The sequence below is a fragment of the Somniosus microcephalus genome, chromosome 7, assembly GCF_052327205.1.
Source record: "Somniosus microcephalus isolate GS21.2 chromosome 7, FLI_Smic_1.0, whole genome shotgun sequence".
Lineage (NCBI taxonomy): Eukaryota > Metazoa > Chordata > Chondrichthyes > Squaliformes > Somniosidae > Somniosus > Somniosus microcephalus.
In genome coordinates, this window is record NC_140993.1 from 150,333,986 (window position 1) to 150,357,449 (window position 23,464).

The following is a 23,464-nucleotide window of genomic DNA, read 5'->3' on the forward strand; positions in this document are numbered from 1 at the left end:
AATGGGCTGCATTTTCTCCATATTGACTGAAGCATAAATTAAAGCAGAGTAATTAAGAAGCTGCAAAACTTAAGTTTTGAAAACATGTGTTATGTCTGGATTCAGAAATGTGAGGCATCATGGATAACCAAGACAGAACAGGATACAATTTAAATAGATAAAGCACAATGCATTGTTATGTGACAAACAGAACAGAAATATATTTTTCAAAAATGTCTAGGCTTAAACCTTGCAATATGCTTTAATAATGTCTGGATATTAATATATATGTATATAAACACTAAAAACAGATCAGTTTTGCAATTAGTATTATGAATATGTAAATACATATTCTTAAACCGATTAAAACCTCATTAAAATCAAATCAAAGGAAAAAGTCAGTTTCTTACTTGAGTAAAACCTGTTGTAGTATTTTCTATGCAAGGTTCTTCTGTACCCAAGTACTGATGTCTTAGGGCCTTAAAAAAGACAATACATCTCAATTTCATGTCACTATTGGTAAAACAATTATTTAATATTCAATATCAAATTAAGAACAGCATCAAATGCTACGGCATACAAATTCATGAATTACTCAACAAAAAAGTGCAAGTCATTTACTTGAGTAGACATAGGAATGAAAAACTGGTTCTGGAACTGCACTGGGTTCAGAGGAGTCCTAGGTGGTACTTTCTGTTGCTGAATACTTGGAAGCAAGTCACATTTGGGTGCCTCCTGCAGATATCCTTCCTGCTCAACCTTCCTTCTCATTGTGGAATTCCAGTGGTTCTTGATTGAATTATCTGTCCTGTATGGATTTAATAATGTGCATAAAAATAAACTAGACAAAGTTCTGTACATTATTGTTACTGAAACCATAAAGATAAACCTCTGGCAGTAAACAAAATACTTGGCTGTGGGAAAAAAAAAGTAAAAAAAAAATATAGAGCTTTAGTGAAAGAATTTCTAGCAATCACATCAAATAGTTTAAAACTGACAGTATAAAAGGTGTACATTACTATAAATATAGGAATTCTGCACGAACTGTTACCTGCCAACCATTTTTTAAAATGCTACTCATACTTGTGGGCCCCGATATTCATGGGGAGACGGGGAGGGTGCAGGAAAGCACAGTAGGGTGTGGAAAACCCAGCAAAGCTGGCGACGTGGAGGCCCTGCTGATCTTAATGGTCGGACCTCATTTAAATAACATGCTGCAGTCTCCTGCCCGATAGCCGGACAAATTGACAGCTTGACATGCTGGCGGAAGCGCAAACAAGCAACAGGAGGATGCAGCCGGGGTCCCATGGGACGGTCCCCGGCATTTACCATGGTTTGGGGGGGGGGGGGGGGGGAGAGAGAGAGAGAGAGAGATAAATAGAGTGGGAAGGAAGGCAGTCAGTGCCATGATCAGGAGGCCAAGAGGGTAGCAAGGGTGGCCCAATGCTTTCCACTCCTGGCCCACAAGAAAGCCTGAAAAATAAATTTTAAACATCTTCTGGCCCAGGATCCAGCTCCCGGCAGGTTTATCAGATATGAACATACATACGAATTAGGAGCAGGAGTAGGCCACTCAGCCCCTCGAGCCTGTTCTGCTATTCAATAAGATCATGGCTGCTCCAATTACTTCACATTCCTGCCTACCCCCGATAACCTTTCACTCCCTTGCTAATCAAGAATCTATCTACCTCTGCCTTAAAAATATTCAAAGACTGCTTCCACCGCCCTCTGAGGAAGAGAGTTCCAAAGACTCACGACCCTCTGAGAAAAAATTTCTCCTCATCTGTCTTAAATGGGCGACCCCTTATTTTTAAACAGTGACCCCTAGTTCTAGATTCTCCCACAAGAGGAAACATCCTCTCCACATCCACCCTGTCCAGACCCCTCAGGATCTTGTATGTTTCAATCAATCAAGTCACCTCTTACTCTTCTAAACTCCAGCAGATACAAGCCTAGCCTGTCCAACCTTTCCTCATAAGACAGCCCGCCCATTCCAGGTATTAGTCTAGTAAACCTTCTCTGAACTGCTTCCAACGCATTTACATCCTTCCTTAAATAAGGAGACCAATACTGTACACAGTACTCCAGATGTGGTCTCACCAATGCCCTGTATAACTGAAGCATAACCTCCCTACTTTTGTATTCAATTCCCCTCGCAATAAACAATAACATTCTATTAGCTTTCCTAATTACTTGCTGTACCTGCATACGAACCTTTTGCGATTCATGCACTAGGACACCCAGATCCCTCTGCATCTCGGAGCTCTGCAATCTCTCACTATTTAGATAATATGCTTCTTTTTTATTCTTCCTGCCAAAATGGACAATTTCCCAAATTATACTCCATTTGCCAGATCTTTGCCCACTCACTTAACCTATCTATATCCCTTTGTAGCCTCCTCCTTATGTCCTCTTCACAATTTACTTTCCTACCTATCTTTGTGTCATCAGCAAATTTAGCAACCATACCTTCGGTCCCTTCATCCAAGTCATTTATATAAATTGTAAAAGGTTGAGGCCTCAGCACTGATCCCTGTGGCACACCACTGGTTACATCTTGCCAACCAGAAAATGATCCATTTATGCCTACTCTGTTTCCTGTTAGCTAGCCAATCTTCTATCCATGCCAATGTTACCCCCTACACCATGAGCTTTTATTTTCTGCAATAACCTTTGATGTGGCACCTTATCAAAATACTTTCTGGAAATCTAAGTACAGTACATCCACCGGTTCCCCTTTATCCACAGCACATGTTACTTCCTCAAAGAACTCCAATAAATTGGTTAAACATGATTTCCCTTTCACAAAACCATGTTGACTCTGCCTGATTACCTTGAACTTTTCCAAGTGCCCTGCTATAACATCTTTAATAATAGCTTCTAACATCTTCTCTATGACAGATGTTAAGTTAACTGGCCTGTAGTTTCCTGCTTTCTGTCTCCCTCCCTTTTTGAATAAAGGAGTTACATTCACTATTTTCCAATCTAATGGAATCTTCCCCGAATCTAGGGAATTTTGGAAAATTAAAACCAACACATCAACTATCTCACTTGCCACTTCTTTTAAGACCCTAGGATGAAGACAATCAGGACCCAGGGACTTGTCAGCCCGCAGCTCCAACAATTTGCTCAGTACCACTTCCCTGGTGATTATAATTTTCTTGCGTTCCTCCCTCCCTTCCATTTCCTGATTTACAGTTATTTCTGTGATGTTACTTGTATCCTCTATAGTAAAGATCGAATCAAAATTGAATCGGGAGGAAAAAGAGGGGTAGAGCTATAGTGATAGGGGATTCTATTGTAAGGGGAATAGATAGGCATTTCTGCGGCCGCAAACGAGACTCCAGGATAGTGTGTTGCCTCCCTGGTGCAAGGGTCAAGGATGTCTCAGAGCGGCTGCAGAACATTTTGGAAGGGGAGGGTAAACAGCCAGTTGTCCTGATGCATATAGGTACCAACGATATAGGTAAAAAATGGGATGAGGTCCTAAAAGCTGAATATAGGGAGTTAGGAGGTAAGTTAAAAAATAGGACCTCAAACGTAGTAATCTCAGGATTGCTACCAGTGCCACGTGCTAGTCAGAGTAAAAATAGAAGGATATTTCAGATGAATACGTGGCTAGAGGAATGGTGCAAGGGGGAGGGATTCAAATTCCTGGGACATTTGAATCGGTTCTGGGGGAGGTGGGACCAGTACAAACCGGACGGTCTGCACCTGGGCAGGACCGGGACCGATGTCCTAGGGGGAGTGTTTGCTAGTGCTCTGGGGGAGGGTTTAAACTAAAATGGCAGGGGGTTGGGAACCTGAGCAGGGAGACAGAGGAAAGGGAAACAAGGATAGCAGCAAAAGACAGGAAGGAGAATAACAAAGGTGGCAGTCAGAGAAATCAAGTGTTTAAATCAAACATGGCCACTGTAAATAATAATTCTAAAAGATCTAAGAGCATTAAAAAAAACAAGCCTGAAGGCTTTGGGGGAGAAATTGGGTGAGTAGCACCACCTGTTAGCGCCGAAAGAGGCAGTCAGTGGCTGTAGCGCCACTGGCTGCGTCTCCGGCGATATTCAGTAGGGCCGCTAATGGTGGCGTTAGGCATTTGCGCTGCGCCGCCACCGATGACGTCATCGCTGTGCGCAGCGCCCCATTCGTGCCCCGTTCGCGATATTTGGTAGCGAACGCCGCAGTTGCGCCGCTCGCTACCCGCGCCCGGTTCACGGGGCCTTACTGTGCCGGCAGTGGCGCAAGTTAAGGTGGAGGTGCGGGGCAGCCGCTTTTTCGGCGGCCGCCTGCCAGCACCTCCGTCCCAGGCCTCCTAACCACCCCCCCCGCGGCATTGCCGGCTGTTTCCCGAGAGCCCGGCACTTCTCCTTGGTGCCGGGCTCATTTGCCGGCACTCGCGATCGGCGATCGCGCTGTTGCAGGCACCTCCCCCTTAACAGTGGGAGGAAGGCCTGCAGTACCGCAGCGTGCCGTGCCGCAGCATGTGGCGCTGTGGCACGTTGCGCCGCGATAATCAGTTTCAGCGCCCTAAGAGGGACGTGGTTAGTACTGTTGCCTCACAGCGCCAGGGACCGGGTTCGAATCTGGCCTCGGGCGACTGTCTGTGTGGAGTTTGCACATTCTCCCCGTGTTTGCGTGGGTTTCCTCCGGGTGCTCCGGTTTCCTCCCACAGTCCAAAGATGTGCGAGTTAGGTTGATTGGCTATGATAAATTGACCCTTAGTGTTAGGGGGATTAAATACGTGGGGTTACGGGGATAGGGTGGGATATGTGTTGGTGTAGGGGTTACGGGGATCGGGTGGGATATGTGTCGGTGCAGGCTCGATGGGCCGAAATGGCCTCTATCTGCACTGTGGGGTTTCTGTGATTCTGTGATCCTCGCCCCGTCTCCCTCGAGGGGCACGGAAACTGAATTTCTGGCGATCGGTATCACTCCGATCGCTGCGCTAAATCCTGCGCTCAGGCGACTTTTGCGCCACTTTGGCGCCCCAACCCAATTTCTAGGCCTTTGTGTCTTAATGCGAGGAGCATTCGTAATAAGGTGGATGAATTAACAGCACAAATAGAGGTAAATGAATATGATATGATTGGGATTACGGAAACATGGCTCCAGGGTGACCAAGGCTGGGAACTCAACATACAGGGATATTCAATATTCAGGAAAGATAGGCAAAAAGGAAAAGGAGGTGGGGTAGCATTGCTGGTTAAAGAAGGGATTAACACAATTGTAAGGAAAGATATTGGCTCTAATGATGTAGAATCTGTATGGGTAGAACTGAGAAATACCAAGGGGCAGAAAACGTTAGTGGGAGTGGTATATAGACCCCCAAACAGTAATGCGGTGGTTGGGAATGGCATTAAAAGGGAAATTAGAGATGCGTGCAATAAGGGCACGGCAGTTATCATGGGTGACTTTAATCTACATATAGATTTGGCTAACCAAATTAGTAACAATACTGTGGAGAAGGAATTCCTGGAGTGTATACAGGATGGTTTCCCGGACCAATATGTCAAGGAACCAACTAGAGATCAGGCTATCTTAGACTGGGTATTATGTAATGAGAAAGGATTAATTAGCAATCTTGTTGTGCGAGGCCCTTTGGGTCGGAGTGATCGTAATATAATAGAATCATTAAGATGGAGAGTGAAGTAGTTGACTCAGAGACTAGGGTCCTGAATTTAAATAAAGAAAACTATGATGGTATGAGGCGAGAGTTGGGTAGGATTGATTGGGGAATGTCACTCAAAGGGTTGACGGTGGATAGGCAATGGCAAACATTCAAAGATCGCATGAATGAACTACAGAATCTGTTCATCCCAGTTTGGCATAAAAATAAAACAAAAAAGGTGACTCAACCGTGGCTAAGGGAAATTAGGGATAGCATAAGATCCAAGGAGAGGACATATAAATTGGCCAGAAAAAGCAGTAAACTTGAGGATTGGGAGCAGTTTAGGATTCAGCAAAGGAGGACAAAGGGATTAATTAAGAGGGGGGAAATAGAGTATAAGAGTAAGCTTTCAGGGAACATAAAAACTGACTGTAAAAGCTTTTATAGATATGTGAAGAGAAAAAGATTGGTGAAGTCAAGCGTAGGTCCCTTGCAGTCAGAATCAGGGGAATTTATAATGGGGAACAAAGAAATGGCAGACCAATTAAATACATATTTTGGTTCTGTCTTCACAAAGGAGGACACAAATAACCTCCGAGATGTCGGGGAACATAGGGTCTAATGAGGGAGGAACTGAAAGAAATCAGTATTTGTAGGGAAATGGTGTTAGGGAAATTGACGGGATTGAAGGCCGATAAATCCCATGGGCCTGATAATCTGCATCCTAGGGTACTTAAGGAAGTGGCCCTAGAAATAGTAGATGCATTGCTGGTCATCTTCCAAAATTCGATAGACTCTGGAACTGTACCCATGGATTGGAGGGTAGCTAATGTTACCCCACTATTCAAAAAAGGTGGTAGAGAGAAAACGGGGAATTATAGACCGGTAAGCCTGACATCGGTAGTGGGGAAAATGCTAGAATCCATTATAAAAGATGTAATAGCAGAGCACTTGGAAAACAGTGACAGGATCGGACAAGTCAACATGGATTTACAAAAGGTAAATCGTGCTTTTGATAAGGTTCCGCATAAGAGATTAGCGTGTAAAGTTAAGGCACATGGGATTGGGGGCAAGGTATTGACTTGGATAGAGAACTGGTTGGCAGACAGAAAGCAAAGAGTTGGAATAAACGGGTCTTTTTCCGAGTGGCAGGCAGTGACTAGTGGGGTACCGCAGGGATCAGTCCTGGGACCCCAGCTATTCACAATATATATTAATGATCTAGACGAGGGAATTGGATGTAATATCTCCAAGTTTGCAGACGACACAAAGCTGGGTGGGAGTGTGCGCTGTAAGGAGGGTGCCGAGAAACTCCAGTATGATTTGGACAGGTTGGGTGATTGGGCAGAAGCATGGCAGATGCAGTATAATGTGGATAAATGCAAGGTTATCCACTTTGGTGTCAAAAACAGGAAGGCAGATTATTATCTGAATGGCAATAGATTGGGAGAAGGCAAAGTGCAACGAGACCTGGGTGTCCTTGTGCACCAGTCGTTGAAGGTAAGCATGCAGGTGCAGCAGGCAGTTAAGAAGGCAAATGGTATGTTGGCCTTCGTAGCAAGAGGGTTCGAGTACAGGAACAAGGATGTCTTGATGCAGTTGTACAGAGCCTTGGTGCGACCACACCTGGAGTATTGTGTGCAGTTTTGGTCGCCTTATCTGAGGAAGGATGTTCTTGCCATGGAGGGAGTTTAGCGAAGTTTCACCAGGCTGATACCTGGGATGGCAGGAATGATGTACGAGGAGAGATTGGGTCGATTGGGCTTATACTCGCTGGAGTTTAGAAGAATGAGAGGGGATCCCATTGAAACTTATAAAATACTGACAGGACTGGCCAGACTAGATGCAGGAAGGATGTTCCCGATGGTCAGGGAGTCCAGAACCAGGGGACACAGTCGAAGGATAAAGGGTAGGCCATTTAGGACAGAAATGAGGAGGAATTTCTTCACCCAGAGAGTGGTGAACCTATGGAACTCTCTACCACAGAAGGCGGTGGAGGCCAGTTCATTAAATATATTCAAAAAGGAGTTGGATATATTTCTTAAGGCTAAAGGGATCAAGGGGTATGGGGAGAAAGCAGGGAATGGGTACTGAATTTGGATGATCAGCCATGATCGCATTGAATGGCGGAGCAGGCTCGAGGGGCCGAATGGCCTACTCCTGCTCCTATCTTCTATGTCTATCACAAGGGTGGGTGCTATAGGAAACAGAGCTGGTACACAGTGCGATGGAGGTGCCTGTTTAAGTACTACAAAAGCCACATCCTACCTGAATGCAAGACGTAGAAAAATATTCCATTCCTCAGCATCAGTCACAGCATCCACAAAGTCAAAGAAATTTCCTCTAACATTCTCAATCAAAACAGAAAATTTAAAAATTGTAAAAATAGACTAAGCATACCTTCCAGGAAGCAACTTTGCAATCTCAGCCCAGCGATTTCCCAGACGCTTATGTGCTTCATAAATGATCTTGTCTTCTTCTTCTGTCCAGGAAGATTTTTTAACTTCAGGATTTAAATGATTGTGCCACCTTTCCCGACACTGTTTTCCAATCCTGCCTTTTAGGTATTTGGCAATCAATGACCATCGTTTTGGACCATATTTCTGAACTAACTCAATTACCTATGGTAAGTGGGGTGGGGGAGCGGAAAGTAAAGCTAAAAGTTGTATCACATCAAAAGTATCTTATCCCATACTTCATACAATAATTTTTTTTTTTTTTAAAGTCATGACCAAAATTATTTTTTGCTACAATCAATCTGCTAAAGCACATACTCCAATGCAAAAAAGAAATCCTACATACAAGTTAACTTAGTTTTTGTGATAATAAATTATTTGGTTAACTGAATTTCTTTGCACCCCCCTTTCATTTTTTCCTGACAATTTTCTCATTTCTTTACCCCTCCTTTGGGCATTGATTCCTTGCTGAGGTATAGTCCACAGGTGCCAGTATCCTCAGTTACCTCACACAATTGGACATTCTTCATGTGTAAGCTTAGACAGCAAGTGTCAGGAAGTTATTAAACCACAGCATCAGAATCCTGTCCTCACTTCAAGTCCCTACCAACCCAGCTAAGATCAGTTAACTCGGCACGGACCAGCAACTGAATCTGGGATCTTCCTGGTCTGTATAGTTCAGCTGCTCACTGTCTTAATCAGATGAGCCATCAGAGGAGCTGCTGAATTGAATAAGACACAAACACTATTTCTGCATTGTTTCCTCTCCAGCCCGCAAATCAAAAGTGTGAAAATATCTGGGCTATTTGGTTGAATTGGCAAATCCACTTTTCCTAAGAGTTTAAACTTGACCTTAAAGCACAAATATCTGGGTTAGCATTGCCGCAGAGCTAATAGCAAGCACCTCTAATGTTGATAGATGAACTAGAAATAATAATCACACCTGAAGCAGCACTGTGGGTAGTCTATGTGTCACTGAATGCTGATGCCCAAATAAAGAGTGCACAACATACATGGCAAATTTATTATAAATTATTTTTCTCAAACCAACACAACAAAGCTCTTTGAGGGACTTTTTTGTAAGCGCAGACCGTTACACTCAAGGAGTCCTGCCTCATCATTACAACCTGTATATGCAATGGAACTACATGAACCAAAGAACTAGGGAAATTGTACTATATTTATATCCCCACACATGGCAGTTTTTGGTTACAGTAATGTCAATCAGAATAAAAACAATGGTAGGAGATGGCTTATGTACTATATTGATTGGTAGCAATAACCATTGTCTACTTTAGAGGTGATACCAATTGTGACGTAATGTGCATTGGATAGCTTTAGAAAACTAGCTTATTTTGATGGTTCAGTCATTAAAGATAATTATAGGCATTTGCTCGCACAGTGGCAACTTTACATATATTAACATATATTGTAAACCTGAATATGTCTGGCCAACCAACCCGGATGGTTTGTAGAAAAAACCCTCTGCACTTCATGTCAAACCCAGATAGTGTATTCTCTCCTTCACAAAGACAATAGAAATCTCTCCCAGAAAGCAGTCAGAGACCATTTTAAAGTTGTTACAATGCTAGGCATAACAATAAATTCCTGTAAAAATATGCAATATAGAAGATTCTCATGATCTGAAACAGGACAGATCCTCAGGTCTGACAGTGACATATCTGTGGATCGATCCTGCAAAAAAAATAAAGAATGGAGTACAAGATAGATTATGGAGACACCATAAAATCTAAAATTGTATTTGCAAAAATAATTGAATGGTGGCATAGTAGAAAAATAGGGTTATTTCCAATTTTGTGTGCACTCACAATTGGCATCACCTCTAGTGGGGTACCGCAAGATCAGTGCTTGGGCCTCAGCTAGTCACAATCTACATCAATGATTTGGATGAGGGGACCAAATGTAATATATCCAAGTTTGCTGATGATACAAAGCTGGGTGGGAATGTAAGTTGTGAGGATGCAAGGAGGCTTCAAGGGGATATAGACAAGTTAAGTGAGTGGCCAAGAACATGGCAAATGGAATATAATGTGGAGAAATGTGCAGTTATCCACTTTGGTAGGAAAAATAGAAAAGCAGAGTATTTTTTTTAAACAGTGAGAGATTGGGAAATGTTGGTGTCCAGAGGGACCTGGGTGTCCTTGTACACGAATCACTGAAAGTTAACATGCAGGTACAGCAAGCAATTAGGAAAGCAAATGGTATGATGGCCTTTATTACAAGAGGATTTGAGTATAAGAGTAAAAGACGTCTTACTGCAATTATATAGGGCCCTGGTGAGACCACACCTGGAGTATTGTGTGTAGTTTTGGTCTCCTTACCTAAGGAAGTATATACTTGCTATTAAGGGAATGCAACGAAGGTTCACCAGACTGGTTCCTAGGATTGGGGGGGGGGGGGGGGGATTGTCCCATGAGGAGATTGAGTAGACTAGGCCTATATTCTCTGGAATTTAGAAGAATGAGGTGATCGCATGAAACTTACAAAATTCTTACAGGGCTTGACAGGGTAGATGCAGGGAAGATGTTTCCCCTGGCTGGGGAGTCTAGAACCAGGGGTCACAGTCTCAGAATAAGGGGTCGGCCATTTTGGACTGAGATGAGGAGAAATTTCTTCACTCAGAGGGTGGTGAATGTTTGGAATTCTCTACCCCAGAGGGCTGTGGAGGCTCAGTCGTTGAGTATATTCAAGACAGAGATCGATAGATTTTTGAATATTAAGGGAATCAAGGGATATGGGGAGAGTGCAGGAAAGTGGAGATGAGGTAGAAGATCAGCCATGATCTTACTGAATGGCGGAGCAGGCTCGAAGGGCCAAATGGCCTGCTCCTAGTTCTTATGTTCTTATGTTCACTCTCACCATTAATTCAATGAATGGAATGAACAAAAACATTTTATAAAAACAAGACAAAAAAATGTTACTTTGAGATTAAGAATTAACAACAGCAGAATACTTCAAGAAGTTTCAGATTTATAATTATCTTACCTTTTGATCTTCCTCCTTAGTCCATGGTCCTTTTATTAGCTCTGGATTTAAAACCTTTTGCCACCTATGCTGACATTGAACATCTGTTCGGTTCTAACACATTTCAAAAGATCTTGATTAGAAATGTAGCACCAGAAATGTGCCAAAATTAAAAGTCATTTTCATTAACCAGAGGGAGTTTTTCTACTGGTTTTACAACTGAAAACACATCTCACTAAAGCATCAAGGAATATAATGGCATACTAGAGGACCTCTTGCAGAGTTGCTCACCAAATTGGAAGATATTGTTTAAAAAAAAAAAAAAAATTAGTTCCTGGGATGTGAGTGTCGCTGGCAAGGCCAGCATTTATTGCCCATCCCTAATTGCCCCTGGGAAGCTGGTGGCGAGCCGCCTTCTTGAACCGCTGCAGTCCGTGTGGTGAAGGTACTCCCATAATGCTGTTAGGGAGGGAGCTCCAGGATTTCGACCCAACAATGATGAAGGAACGGCAATATATTTCCAAGTCAGGATGGTGTGTGATGGTATTCCCATTCACCTGCTGCCCTTGTCCTTCTAGGTGGTAGTGGTCGCGGGTTTGGGAGGTGCTGCTGAAGGAGCCTTGGCGAGTTGCTGCAGTGCATCTTGTAGATGGTACACACTGCAGCCACGGTACGCCGGTGGTGGAGGGAGTGAATGTTTAACATAGAAACATAGAAGATAGGAGCAAGAGTAGGCCAGTCGGCCCCTCGAGCCCGCTCCGCCATTTAATGAGATCATGGCTGATCATCCAAATTCAGTACCCTGTCCCTGCTTTCTCCCCATATCCCTTGATCTCTTTAGCCTCAAGAAATATATCCAACTCCTTCTTGAATATATTTAATGAATTGGCCTCAACTGCCCTGTGTGGCAGAGAATTCCACAGGTTCACCACTCTCTGGGTGAAGAAATTCCTCCTCATTTCTGTCCTAAATGGCTTACCCCTTATCCTTAGACTGCGACCCCTGGTTCTGGACTCCCCCGCCATCGGGAACATCCTTCCTGCATCTAGTCTGTCTAATCCTGTTAGAATTTTATAAGTTTCAATGAGATCCCCTCTCATTCTTCTAAACTCTAGCAAATATAAGCCCAATCAACCTAATCTCTCCTCATACGTCATTCCTGCCATCCCAAGAATCAGTCTGGTGAATCTTCGCTGCACTCTCTCCATAGCAAGAATATCCTTCCTCAGATAAGGCGACCAAAACTGCACACAACACTCAAGGTGTGGTCTCACCAAGGCCCTGGACAACTGCAGCAAGACATCCTTGCTCCTCGAATCCTCTCGCTATGAAGGCCAACATACCATTTGCCTTCTTAACCGCCTGCTGCACCTGCATGCTTACCTTCAGCGATTGGTGCACAAGGACACCCAGGTCTTGTTGCACTTCCCCTTTTCCCAATCTATTGCCGTTCAGATAATAATCTGCCTTCCTGTTTTTGTCACCGAAGTGGATAAGGTGGTGAATGGGGTGCCAATCAAGCAAGCAGCATTGTCCTGGATGATATGGAGCTTCTTCAGTGTTGTTGGAGCTGCACTCATCCAGGCAAATGGACAGTATTCCATCACATTCCTGACTTGTGCCTTGTAGATGGTGGAAAGGCTTTGGGGAGTCAGGTGAGACACTCACCGCAGAATACCCAGCCTCTGACCTGCTCTTGTTGCCACTGGCTGGTCCAGTTAAGTTTCTGGTCAATGGTGACCCCCAGGATGTTGATGGTGGGGGATTCGTCAATGGTTATGCCATTGAATGTCAAGGGGTGGTGGTTAGACTCTCGCTTGTTGGAGAGTCATTGCCTGGCACTAATATTACTTGCTATTTATCAGCCCAAGCCTGAATGTGTTGCTGCATGTGGGCACGGACTGCTTTATTATCTGAGGAGTTGCGAATGGAACTGAACACTGCAAAATCACCAGCGAACATTCCCGCTGCTGACTTTATGATGGAGGGAAAGTCATTGATGAAGCAGCTGAAGATGGCTGGGCCTAGGACACTGCCCTGAGGAACTCCTGCAATGATGTCCTAAGGCTGAGAGAATTGGCCTCCAACAACCGCAACAATCTTCCTTTTTTCTCAGTATGACTCCAGCTAGCGGAGAGTTTTCCCCTGAATCCCATTGACTTCAGTTTTACTAGGGCTCCTGTATGCCACACTCGGTCAAATGCTGCTCATCAAGGGCAGTTACTCTTACCTCACCTCTGGAATTCAGCTCTTTTGTCCATGTTTGGACCAAGGCTGTTATGAAGTCGGGGGCCGAGTGGCCCTGGCGGAACCCAAACTGAGCATCGGTGAGCAGGTTATTGGTGAGTAACCACTTGATAGCACTGTCGATGACACCTTCCATCACTTTGCTGATGATTGAGAGTAGACTGATGGGGCGGTAATTGGCCGGATTGGATTTGTCCTGCTTTTTGTGGACAGGACATACCTGGGCAGTTTTCCACATTGTCAGGTAGATGCCAGTGTTGTAGCTATACTGGAACAGCTTGGCTAGAGGCACGGCTAGTTCTGAAGCACAAGTCTTTAGCACGGTTAAAATGGGTCGCACAAGGCCCAAAAATGGCGGGCAGGATGAGTGCGCACACTTCCAACCAACAAGAGGCATCCTCTAACCAAGCCTGAAGCAGGCATTACGTCATTTGCATATGCAAATAAGATGCCCAATGTCCCTGCTGCAACATCAACTTGCCTCGAGGCAGCCAACCCCAACTGCCTCGGAGAAAACAAAATCTAAACGTCGTGAATGTAAAAAAAGGCAAGTACTTACCAGAATCACCGCCGCTCCCGGTCCCAACCACACGAACTCCCTCCTGACCGATGCCTTCCAACCCTCGATTCCTCCCTCCAGTCCCTGATGTCTTCCTCCACAACCCACCCAATCTTGATCCCGACCTCCTATGTCAATTCCCGAAGCCCATGATATCCCTCTTCGACAGCATTCCTGGCCACCCCCCACCCCCACCCAAATGCACTCCAGAGGCCACTGCGCTAGCAGCAGCCCAAACTTGGAGGGCCTACCTGATGCTGCTTCCTACCACAGCGCCGCCTTCATGATGAGGTCTGAGGACAAATATCCAGGGCTCGTCGGACCTCACCATTTGTGCGCAGGGGAATAATGCTGCGCGAGGGGGCACTCTCGGATTTAACCCCCATACTGTATTATAAGAAGAGGAGCATTATTCAGTGGGCCAGAATTTGCTGGCAAAATAACGACGAGTTTAATGCACCATTATGAAGTAAATCACACAGCAATTTGTGGCAAGGAAGAGATACCCCATGAGTTATGAATCGCCACAAGTTGCTGGGGGATTTGCGTCATTAGCCTTGCGAAAACAGCAGCTCGCCATCATTCGCCCTGCGAGTTTCAAGAAATTACATTTGCGCAATAATTACCAATTAAACCCGCCACAGAAAACTTCGGGCTGGTACTCATCAGTGCAAGGACCCTTCTAATGATGAGATTTATTTTGCTGCAAAGCCACTCAACCTCTCCAGCCCAGAAAGGGAACAATTTAAACTGTGGAGTCTCATTCCTGCAGGTAGTAAATTGTTTGAGATTTCTTTAAATTTTAAAAAAATTCTTACTTTTCCTTGTCTCTTTTTCTCGCTCAATATAATTTTTTTTCCTTCTCCATTTCTCTTTCTGTACCTGATTTGACTCTAATTCGCGCTATTTCCTTCTCAGTCATTCCTCAGTTTCTTTCTCAGTCCTTAAATCTCATTGGTTAAGCGTGATGCTCCATTCCATCAGATTCTGGGCCAATGTACTTATATCAATGCATTATTCTCCTCCTAACTGGAGACTTGTCCCTTTAAGGTCACAAGCTCTAATTGATGCAAATAGGCAACCCAAGGAAAATTAGAGGTTAACTCTTGTTTAAAGTTTCAGATTAGCAGCAACTTAACTTTTCTCCTTTTCTGAAAAGTGAAGAAAAACCAGGAAGTGACTGGGTTTCTTTCTCTTATATTTGAGACATTTTTTTTTTAAACTGCTGCTAGAAATTTCTCCAGCTACCATCGAAGTGAAAGTGTCATCTTCCTCTTTAATTGATGGCTTCACCCATCATGTACACATCATGGTTTTCAAAGCAAAAAAAAAAAAATCACAAAATGTAATTATTAAAAATTCTTTCACTTACAAGAAAATGACTAGCAATGAAATTCCAATCTTCTGTACCATGTTCTTCTACCAACCTCTTTAACTTCTCATCCTGTTTATTACAAATGAGAGAACATAGGGTATTCACTATTAGTTGATTAGAATTGCAAAAGTTAGGACAGAAACTAACACAGCCAAGAATTTTAAGTTATTTGGCTGAAAGCATCTGTTAATTGGTTCAACCATGAGAATTCAAACAGAAACCAAGTTAAGGTCTTTAGTACTTCAGCAATTTATCACTACAGTCAAAATAGATGTGAACTATAAAATTATTTCCTGTGGAAGTTTGGTTCCGCAATTATACAACATTATCTTCATATTTAATATTGCGATAGCTAAATGGTAGATCAAAAAAGCCACGCACATATTCTATTAGGACCATTCAGATTTACCTCATCAGGTATCCATTTAACTTTGTTACAGAGCTTCTTTGTACCTTTCTGTTGAGGCATGTCATAGTCGCGATCTTGGAACAGATGCTCATCATCATCATCTTCACTGTTTCCAAAAGACAGATGTTCATACATTATTTTACACATTGAAATTAGTCACTAGAACGTTCAAGACTATTTAAGTCCATATTGGTGAAAAGAAAAGAAAATTGTACTAGGTTTCACTCTCTCTCTCCAAAACAATGATACTAAAAATTCATAAGGAACAAAAGTTTCTAGATTTATATAAAACAGGTTTAAAAAAAGGTTGTTCAAGACTTTTGTCTAAGCCACGTAAATGTGTACCTTGGAGCCAAGTATAAATGTTTACATCCATGTTTCCATTCATTTGCAAATACCTCAAGTCACTGATACTAGGTGCTTTAATTTAGGATTTATCCACCAACAATGTCAAGGCCAGCTCTTTCCAAACCTCCAGGCGCACAAAATTCAAACAGGACAAACTAGAAAATAAGAAATGCATATAATCTACTCTTAATTCAAAAATTGCTCAATTCAAACTATCTAATTACATTAAGTACTAAATTCTCACTTTACTGTTAATTACATTGCTTAATTCAGATTATTGGATAATTCACATTTTTTAGCACAAAAAGTGACTGAATTATCAATAGTAGATTGTAAAGACATAGCTCCTTCATCTTTATGGGCCAGATTGGCAGGTGTTAAGCCCAGACATGGCTCCCTGAAGGTGTTGACTTTCCTGGGGTATGTTTCCATGGGTACCTACATCAAGGTGGTACCTCACGCAAGTGCCCATTCTTCATTCATAAGCCAAGACAGAAAGTAGTAGGAATCATAGGAATATGAGTAGGTTATTCAGCCCTTGAGGCTGTTTTGCCATTCAATTAGATCATGGTTGATCTGTACAACTCCATTTACCCACTTTTGATCATATCCCTTGATATCCTTACCTAATAAAAAATCTCTCGGTCTCAGTCTTGAAAATTTCAATTGACCTAGTATCCATAGCACTTTGGGGTTGGGGGGGGGGGGGGGGGGCGGTGGGGGGGGAAGAGAGATGAGAATTCTGGATTTCCACTACCTTTTGTGTGAAGAATTTAATTTCCAAATGACCTAGCTCTAATTTTAAAGATGATGTCCCCTTATTTCAGATGCCCCCACCAGAGGAAATAATTTCTGTATCTACCATATCGAAGCCTTTTATCATTTTAAACTCAATTAAATCACTCAAGGGAATAACAAGCCACGTTTATGCAACCTGTCCTCATAATTAAAACTTTAGTCCTGATACCATTCTGGTGAATCTGCACTGTACCCTTTCCAAGGCCAATATATCCTTCCTGAAGTTCTGTGCACAAAACTGAAGGCATTACTCCAGATAGGGCTTGAACAAGTCAGTACAACTGAAGCCTCACTTCTTCCCTTTTGTAATACGGCCCCCTTGAGATAAAGGCCAACATTCCATTAGTCCTTCTCTTTACTTTCTGTACTTGTCATTAGGTTTTACTGATTAGTATACCTGGACAACCAAATCCCTTTGCTCCTCCATGGTTCCTAATCTCTCCGCATTAAGAACATATGCCGATTTGTCTGTCTTGGATTCAGGGTTGCAGGACATTCTGGAGGGGGAGGGTGAACAGCCAGTTGTCATGGTGCATATAGGTACCAACGATAGAGGTAAAAAATGGGATGAGGTCCTAAAAGCTGAATATAGGGAGTTAGGAGGTAAATTAAAAAATAGGACCTCAAAAGGTAGTAATCTCAGGATTGCTACTAGTGCCACGTGTTAGTCAGAGTAGAAATAGAAGGATATTTCAGATGAATATGTGGCTAGAGGAATGGTGCAAGGGGGAGGGATTCAAATTCCTGGGACATTGGAACCGGTTCTGGGGGAGGTGGGACCAGTACAAACTGGATGGTTTGCACCTGGGCAGGACCGGGACCGATGTCCTAGGGGGGAGTGTTTGCTACTGCTGTTGGGGAGGGTTTAAACTAAAAGGGCAGGGGGCTGGGATATAGAGGAAAGGGAAGCAAGGATAGAAGCAAAAGACAGGAAGGAGAAAAGCAAAAGTGGAAGGCAGAGAAATCAAGGGTTTATAACAAACAGGGCCACAGTAAATAATAATTCTAAAAGGACTAAGAGTGTTAAACAAACAAGCCTGAAGGCTTTGTGTCTTAATGCGAGGAGCATTCGTAATAAGGTGGATGAATTAGCTGCGCAAATAGATGTAAACAGATATGATATAATTGGGATAACGGAGACATGGCTCCAGGGTGACCAAGGCTGGGAATTCAACATCCAGGGGTATTCAATATTCAGGAAGGATAGGCAAAAAGGAAAAGGAGGTGGGGTAGCATTGCTGGTTAAAGAGGAGATTAACACAATAGTAAGGAAAGATATTAGCTCTGATGATGTGGAATCTGTATGGGTAGAACTGAGAAATACCAAGGGGCAGAAAACGTTAGTGGGAGTGGTATACAGAACCCCAAACAGTAATGCTGAGGTTGGGGATTACATTAAACAGGAAATTAGAGACGCGTGCAATAAGGGCACAGCAGTTATCATGGGTGACTTTAATCTACATATAGATTGGGCTAACCAAATTAATAACAATACTGTGGAGGAGGAATTCCTAGAGTGTATACGGGATGGTTTCCTGGACCAATATGTCGAGGAACCAACTAGAGATTAGGCCATCTTAGACTGGGAATTATGTAATGAGAAAGGATTAATTAGCAATCTTGTTGTGCGAGGCCCCTTGGGGAGGAGTGATCATAATATGATAGAATCCTTCATTAAGATGGAGAGTGAAGTAGTTGACTCAGAGACTAGGGTCATGAATTTAAATAAAGGAAACTACGATGGTATGAGGCGCGAGTTGGCCAGGATGGATTGGGGAACGTGACTTAAAGGGTTGACGGTGGATAGGCAATGGCAAACATTTAAAGATCGCATGGATGAACTATAGAATTTCTTCATCCCGGTCTGGCATAAAAATAAAACAAGAAAGGTGGCTCAACCGTGGCTAACAAAGGAAATTAGGGATAGCATAAGATCCAAGGAGAGGACATATAAATTGGCCAGAAAAAGCAGCAAACCTGAGGATTGGGAGTTTAGGATTCAGCAAAGGAGGACAATGGGATTAATTAAGAGGGGAAAAATAGATTACGAGAGTAAGCTTGCAGGGAATGTAAAAACTGACTAAAAGCTTTTATAGATATGTGAAGAGAAAAAGATTGGTGAAGTCAAGCGTAGGTCCCTTGCAGTCAGAATCAAGGGAATTTATAATGGGGAACAAAGAAATGGCAGACCAATTAAATACATACTTTGGTTCTGTCTTCACAAAGGACACAAATAACCTCCCAGAGATGTCGGGGAACATAGGGTCTACTGAGAGGGAGGAATTGAATGAAATCAGTATTTGTAGGGAAATGGTGTTAGGGAAACTGACGGGATTGAAGGCCAATAAATCCCCAGGGCCTGATAATCTACATCCTAGGATGCTTAAGGAGGTGACCCTAGAAATAGTAGATGCATTGCTGGTCATCTTCCAAAATTCTATAGACTCTGGAACAGTTCCCATGGATTGGAGGGTAGCTAATGTAACCCCACTATTTAAAAAAGGTGGTAGAGAAAAAACGGGGAATTATAGACTGGTAAGCCTAACATCGGTAGTGGGGAAAATGCTAGAGTCCATTATAAAAGATGTAATAGCAGAGCACTTGGAAAACAGTTACAGGATCGGACAAAGTCAACATGGATTTACAAAAGGTAAATCGTGCTTGACTAATCTACTGGAATTTTTTGAGGATGTAACTGGTAGAATAAATAAGGGAGAACCAGTGGATGTGGTGTATTTGGACTTTCAGAAGGCTTTCGATAAGGTCCCGCATAAGAGATTAGCTTGCAAAGTTAAAACACATGGGGTAAGGTACTGACTTGGATAAGGAAGCAAAGAGTTGGAATAAACGGCTCTTTTTCCGAGTGGCAGGCAGTGACTAGTGGGGTACGGTGCTTGGACCGCAGCTATTCACAATATATATTAAATGATCTAGACGAGGGAACTAGATGTAATATCTCCAAGTTTGCAGACGACACAAAGCTGGGTGGGCGTGTGTGCTGTGAGGAGGATGCAGAGAAACTCCAGTATGATTTGGACAGGTTGGGTAACTATACTGCATTTGCCATGCATCTGCCCAATGTGGATAAATGCGTGGTTATCCACTTTGGTGGCAAAAACAGGAAGGCAGATTATCTGAACGGCAATAGATTGGGAGAAGGGTGATGCGTTATCAATTACTCATAAAAGACTGAGAGTTAGAAGAGTAACCAAAGGCTTTTATTAACAACAGAATGGAGGTCTGCCTCGAGTGGTCGACCGGTCCAGGATACCAAGGGCTGGGGAGCAGTCACCTTTATACTAGGACCTGTGGGAGGAGTCAGCCGAGGCATGTCCAGGCATGTACACAGTGGAATACAAACAGGACAAACAGGAATACAAACAGTGGTTTACCACATTCACCCCTTGTTTAAAATTGAGTCCGGCGGGGTGAAGTGTATTAAAAGTTAGTGTATTGGAGTCTCTCCGGAGGTCTTGTCTGCCGCTGTGATCGGCGTGGCGACGGCAGGGGTAGTGAAGCTTCCGGCGTCGAGTCCAGCGTAGGCTGTGGCACAGGCGTGTCGTCCTCGTAGATGTCGAGCGGGTCGCGGGGCCCAGGCCTGCCGTCTGCTGGGGCTGGATATCGGATCGTGGGGGGGGGTGGTAGTGGGTTACTGCGGTCCCCGAGGGTGCAAGGTCTCTTATGGAGACTGTGTCCTCCCGCCCGTCCGGGTATGCGATGTAAGCATACTGGGGGTTGGCGTGGAGGAGGTCGACCCTCTCGACCAGGGGGTCCGTTTTATGGGTCCTCACGTGTCTTCTCAGTAGGACCGGCCCTGGGGACGTCAGCCATGGCGGGTAGCGATGTCCCTGATGTGGACTTCCTTGGGAAGACGAACATTTTCTCATGAGGGGTGGCGTTAGTGGCAGTGCAGAGCAGTGACCGAATAGAGTGGAGCGCATCGGGGAGCACATCCTGCCAGCGGGAGGTTGGAAGGCCCCTAGACTTTAAGGCTAGCAGGACGGCCTTCCAAACTGTCGCATTTTCTCTTTCCACCTGTCCGTTCCCCCGGGGGTTGTAACTGGTGGTCCTGCTTGTGGCAATACCCCTCGTTAGCAGGTACTGACGGAGTTCGTCGCTCATAAACGATGAGCCCCGGTCGCTATGGATATAGCTGGGGAAGCCGAACAGGGTGAAGAGGTTGTTCAGACATTTAATGACCGTGGCACTGGTCATGTCCGGGCAGGGGAAGGCGAACGGGAAACGGGAGTACTCATCAATAATATTGAGGAAGTACACATTGCGGTCGGAGGAGGGGAGAGGCCCTTTAAAATCAACGCTCAGGCGCTCGAAGGGGCGAGTGGCTTTTATCAGGTGGGCCCTGTCTGGTCTATAAAAGTGTGGTTTGCACTCAGCGCAGACTTGGCAGTTCCTGGTCATGGTCCTGACCTCCTCAATAGAGTAAGGCAGGTTGCGGGCCTTGATGAGGTGGAAGAACCTGGTGACCCCCGGGTGGCAGAGGTCATTGTGGAGGACCCGTAGTCTATCGATCTGCGCGCTGGCGCAGGTGCCACGCGATAGCGCATCCGGGGGTTCATTTAGCTTCCCGGGCCGGTACAAGATCTCGTAGTTGTAGGTGGAAAGTTCGATTCTCCACCTCAAGATCTTGTCGTTTTTGATTTTGCCCCTCTGCTTGTTGTTAAACATAAAAGCAACTGAACGCTGGTCAGTGAGCAGGGTAAATCGTTTTCCGGCCAGGTAGTGCCTCCAATGACGCACAGCCTCCACAATCGCCTGGGCCTCCTTCTCAACAGCGGAGTGTCTGGTCTCCGGGCCTTGGAGGGTTCGTGAAAAGAAGGCCACGGGTCTCCCCGCCTGATTGAGGGTAGCGGCCAGGGCAAAGTCGGACGCGTCGCTTTCCACCTGGAAGGGGATGGATTCGTCCACTGCGTGCATGGTGGCTTTGGCAATGTCCTCCTTGATACGGTGGAAGGCTAAGCGGGCCTCTGCCGTCAAGGGAAAAGAGGTGGACTTGATCAGCGGACGGGCCTTGTCCGCATAGTAGGGGACCCACTGGGCGTAATAGGAGAAAAACCCTAGGCACCTCTTCAGGGCCTTGAGGCAGTGGGGCAGTGGAAGTTCCATAAGGGGACGCATCCGGTCGGGGTCGGGGCCGATGACTCCGTGTTCCACAACACAGCCAAGGATGGCGAGGCGGTTTGTGCGGAATATGCACTTCTCCTTGTTATATGTCAGGTTTAGGAGTTGGGCGGTGCGGAGGAATTTTTCGAGGTTTGCGTCATGGTCCTGCAAGTCACGGCCGCAGATGGTCACATTGTCCAGATATGGGAAAGTGGCCTGCAACGCATTTTGATCTACCATCCGGTCCATCTCCCTTTGGAAGATGGAGACCCCGTTGGTGACGCCAAAGGGAACCCTAAGGAAGTGATAGAGGCGGCCGTTTGCCTCAAAGGCAGTGTACTGGCGGTCCTCAGGGCGGATGGGGAGCTGGTGGTACGCTGATTTCAGGTCAATGGTCGAGAAGACGCGGTACTGCGCGATCTAGTTGACCATATCAGCTATACGGGGGAGTGGGTAGGCGTCCAGCAGGGTGTAGCGATTTATTGTCTGGCTGTAGTCGATGACCAGGCGCTGCTTCTCGCTGGTCTTAACGACCACAACCTGGGCTCGCCAGGGGCTGGTGCTGCCCTCAATAATCCCTTCTTTCAGGAGCCGCTCCACTTCGGTTTTAATGAAAACCCTGTCCCCGGCACTGTATCGCCTGCTCTTTGTGGCGATGGGCTTACAGTCGGGGGTGAGGTTAGCAAACAGTGGTGGGGGGGGGGGGGGGTGACTCTGAGTGTGGAGAGGTTGCACCTGGTGCGCGGCGGGCAATTTGGAAGCTGCTGGCTGCGGACTGTGAGTGGGGGTAGGGGTCCACCGTACGCCATCGTAACACTTTTAAGGTGGCACTGAAAATCTAACCCCAGCAGGACGGCAGCGCAGAGGTCAGGCAGGACCAGAAGTTTAAAATGATCGTACACGGTCCCGTCTACTACGAGTGTCACCACGCAGTAGCCGCCGATGTCCGCCGACTGGGACTCGGAGGCCATAGAAATCCGCTGTTGCGCAGGCAGGACTGGGAGAGAGCAACGCCGCACCGTGTCGGGGTGGATGAAGCTCTCCGTGCTCCCAGAGTCAAAAAGGCAGATTGTATCGTGACCATTTACCTTAATGTCCATTGTGGAACTGGCCAGTTGGTGCGGTCTCGCTTGGTCCAGTGTAACGGATGCCAGCGTAGGGGTCGGTGTGTCGCTGCGGGTATCAGATGAGGCGGTGTCGGGGGCCTGCTGCGTCCCGGCTGTCATCCAAGATGGCGGCGTCCATGATCCCCATGTGGCTGGAGGCGTCCAAAATGGCTGCTGTACCGGTGATTCGCACGCGGCCGGGGAGGTCCAAAATGGCGGCCCGCATGGCCCACACGCGGCGCTGCTGGGGTTCGGGGTGGCTTTGGCCCTGCAGACGCTAGCGTAGTGTCCCTTCTTCCCGCAGCCCGAGCAGATCGCGTTTTTCGCCGGGCAGCGCGCTCTGGGGTGTTTTGCCTGGCCACAGAAGTAGCATTTCTGGCCTTGGGGCACTGCTGTCTGGCCTTGGGACACTGCTGCGGTAGTTGGGCCGTTGTTGGGGTGTGGCTGGGGTGGCACGGCGCTATGAGGCGGTCCTA

The 23,464-nt window shown here is 45.3% G+C and overlaps 1 protein-coding gene across 6 annotated transcripts in view; it reads right to left on the reverse strand.

Moving 5' to 3' along the window:
* Positions 1 to 23,464, reverse strand: part of mybl1 (MYB proto-oncogene like 1) — a 119,185-nt gene that overhangs the window by 46,316 nt on the left and 49,405 nt on the right. The window contains exons 2-7 of one of the 6 annotated variants that reach the window (XM_085993082.1): positions 15,616 to 15,721; positions 15,204 to 15,275; positions 11,047 to 11,139; positions 7,985 to 8,205; positions 601 to 787; positions 390 to 458 (exon numbers count right to left, since the gene is read on the reverse strand). In XM_085993082.1, coding sequence (XP_085849208.1) covers positions 390 to 458; positions 601 to 787; positions 7,985 to 8,205; positions 11,047 to 11,139; positions 15,204 to 15,275; positions 15,616 to 15,721 — 748 coding nt within the window. Of the gene's footprint in view, positions 1 to 389; positions 459 to 600; positions 788 to 7,984; positions 8,206 to 11,046; positions 11,140 to 15,203; positions 15,276 to 15,615; positions 15,805 to 23,464 lie in introns of those variants that run through there. The other 5 variants (XM_085993085.1, XM_085993086.1, XM_085993081.1 and 2 more) reach the window with 5 other exon arrangements.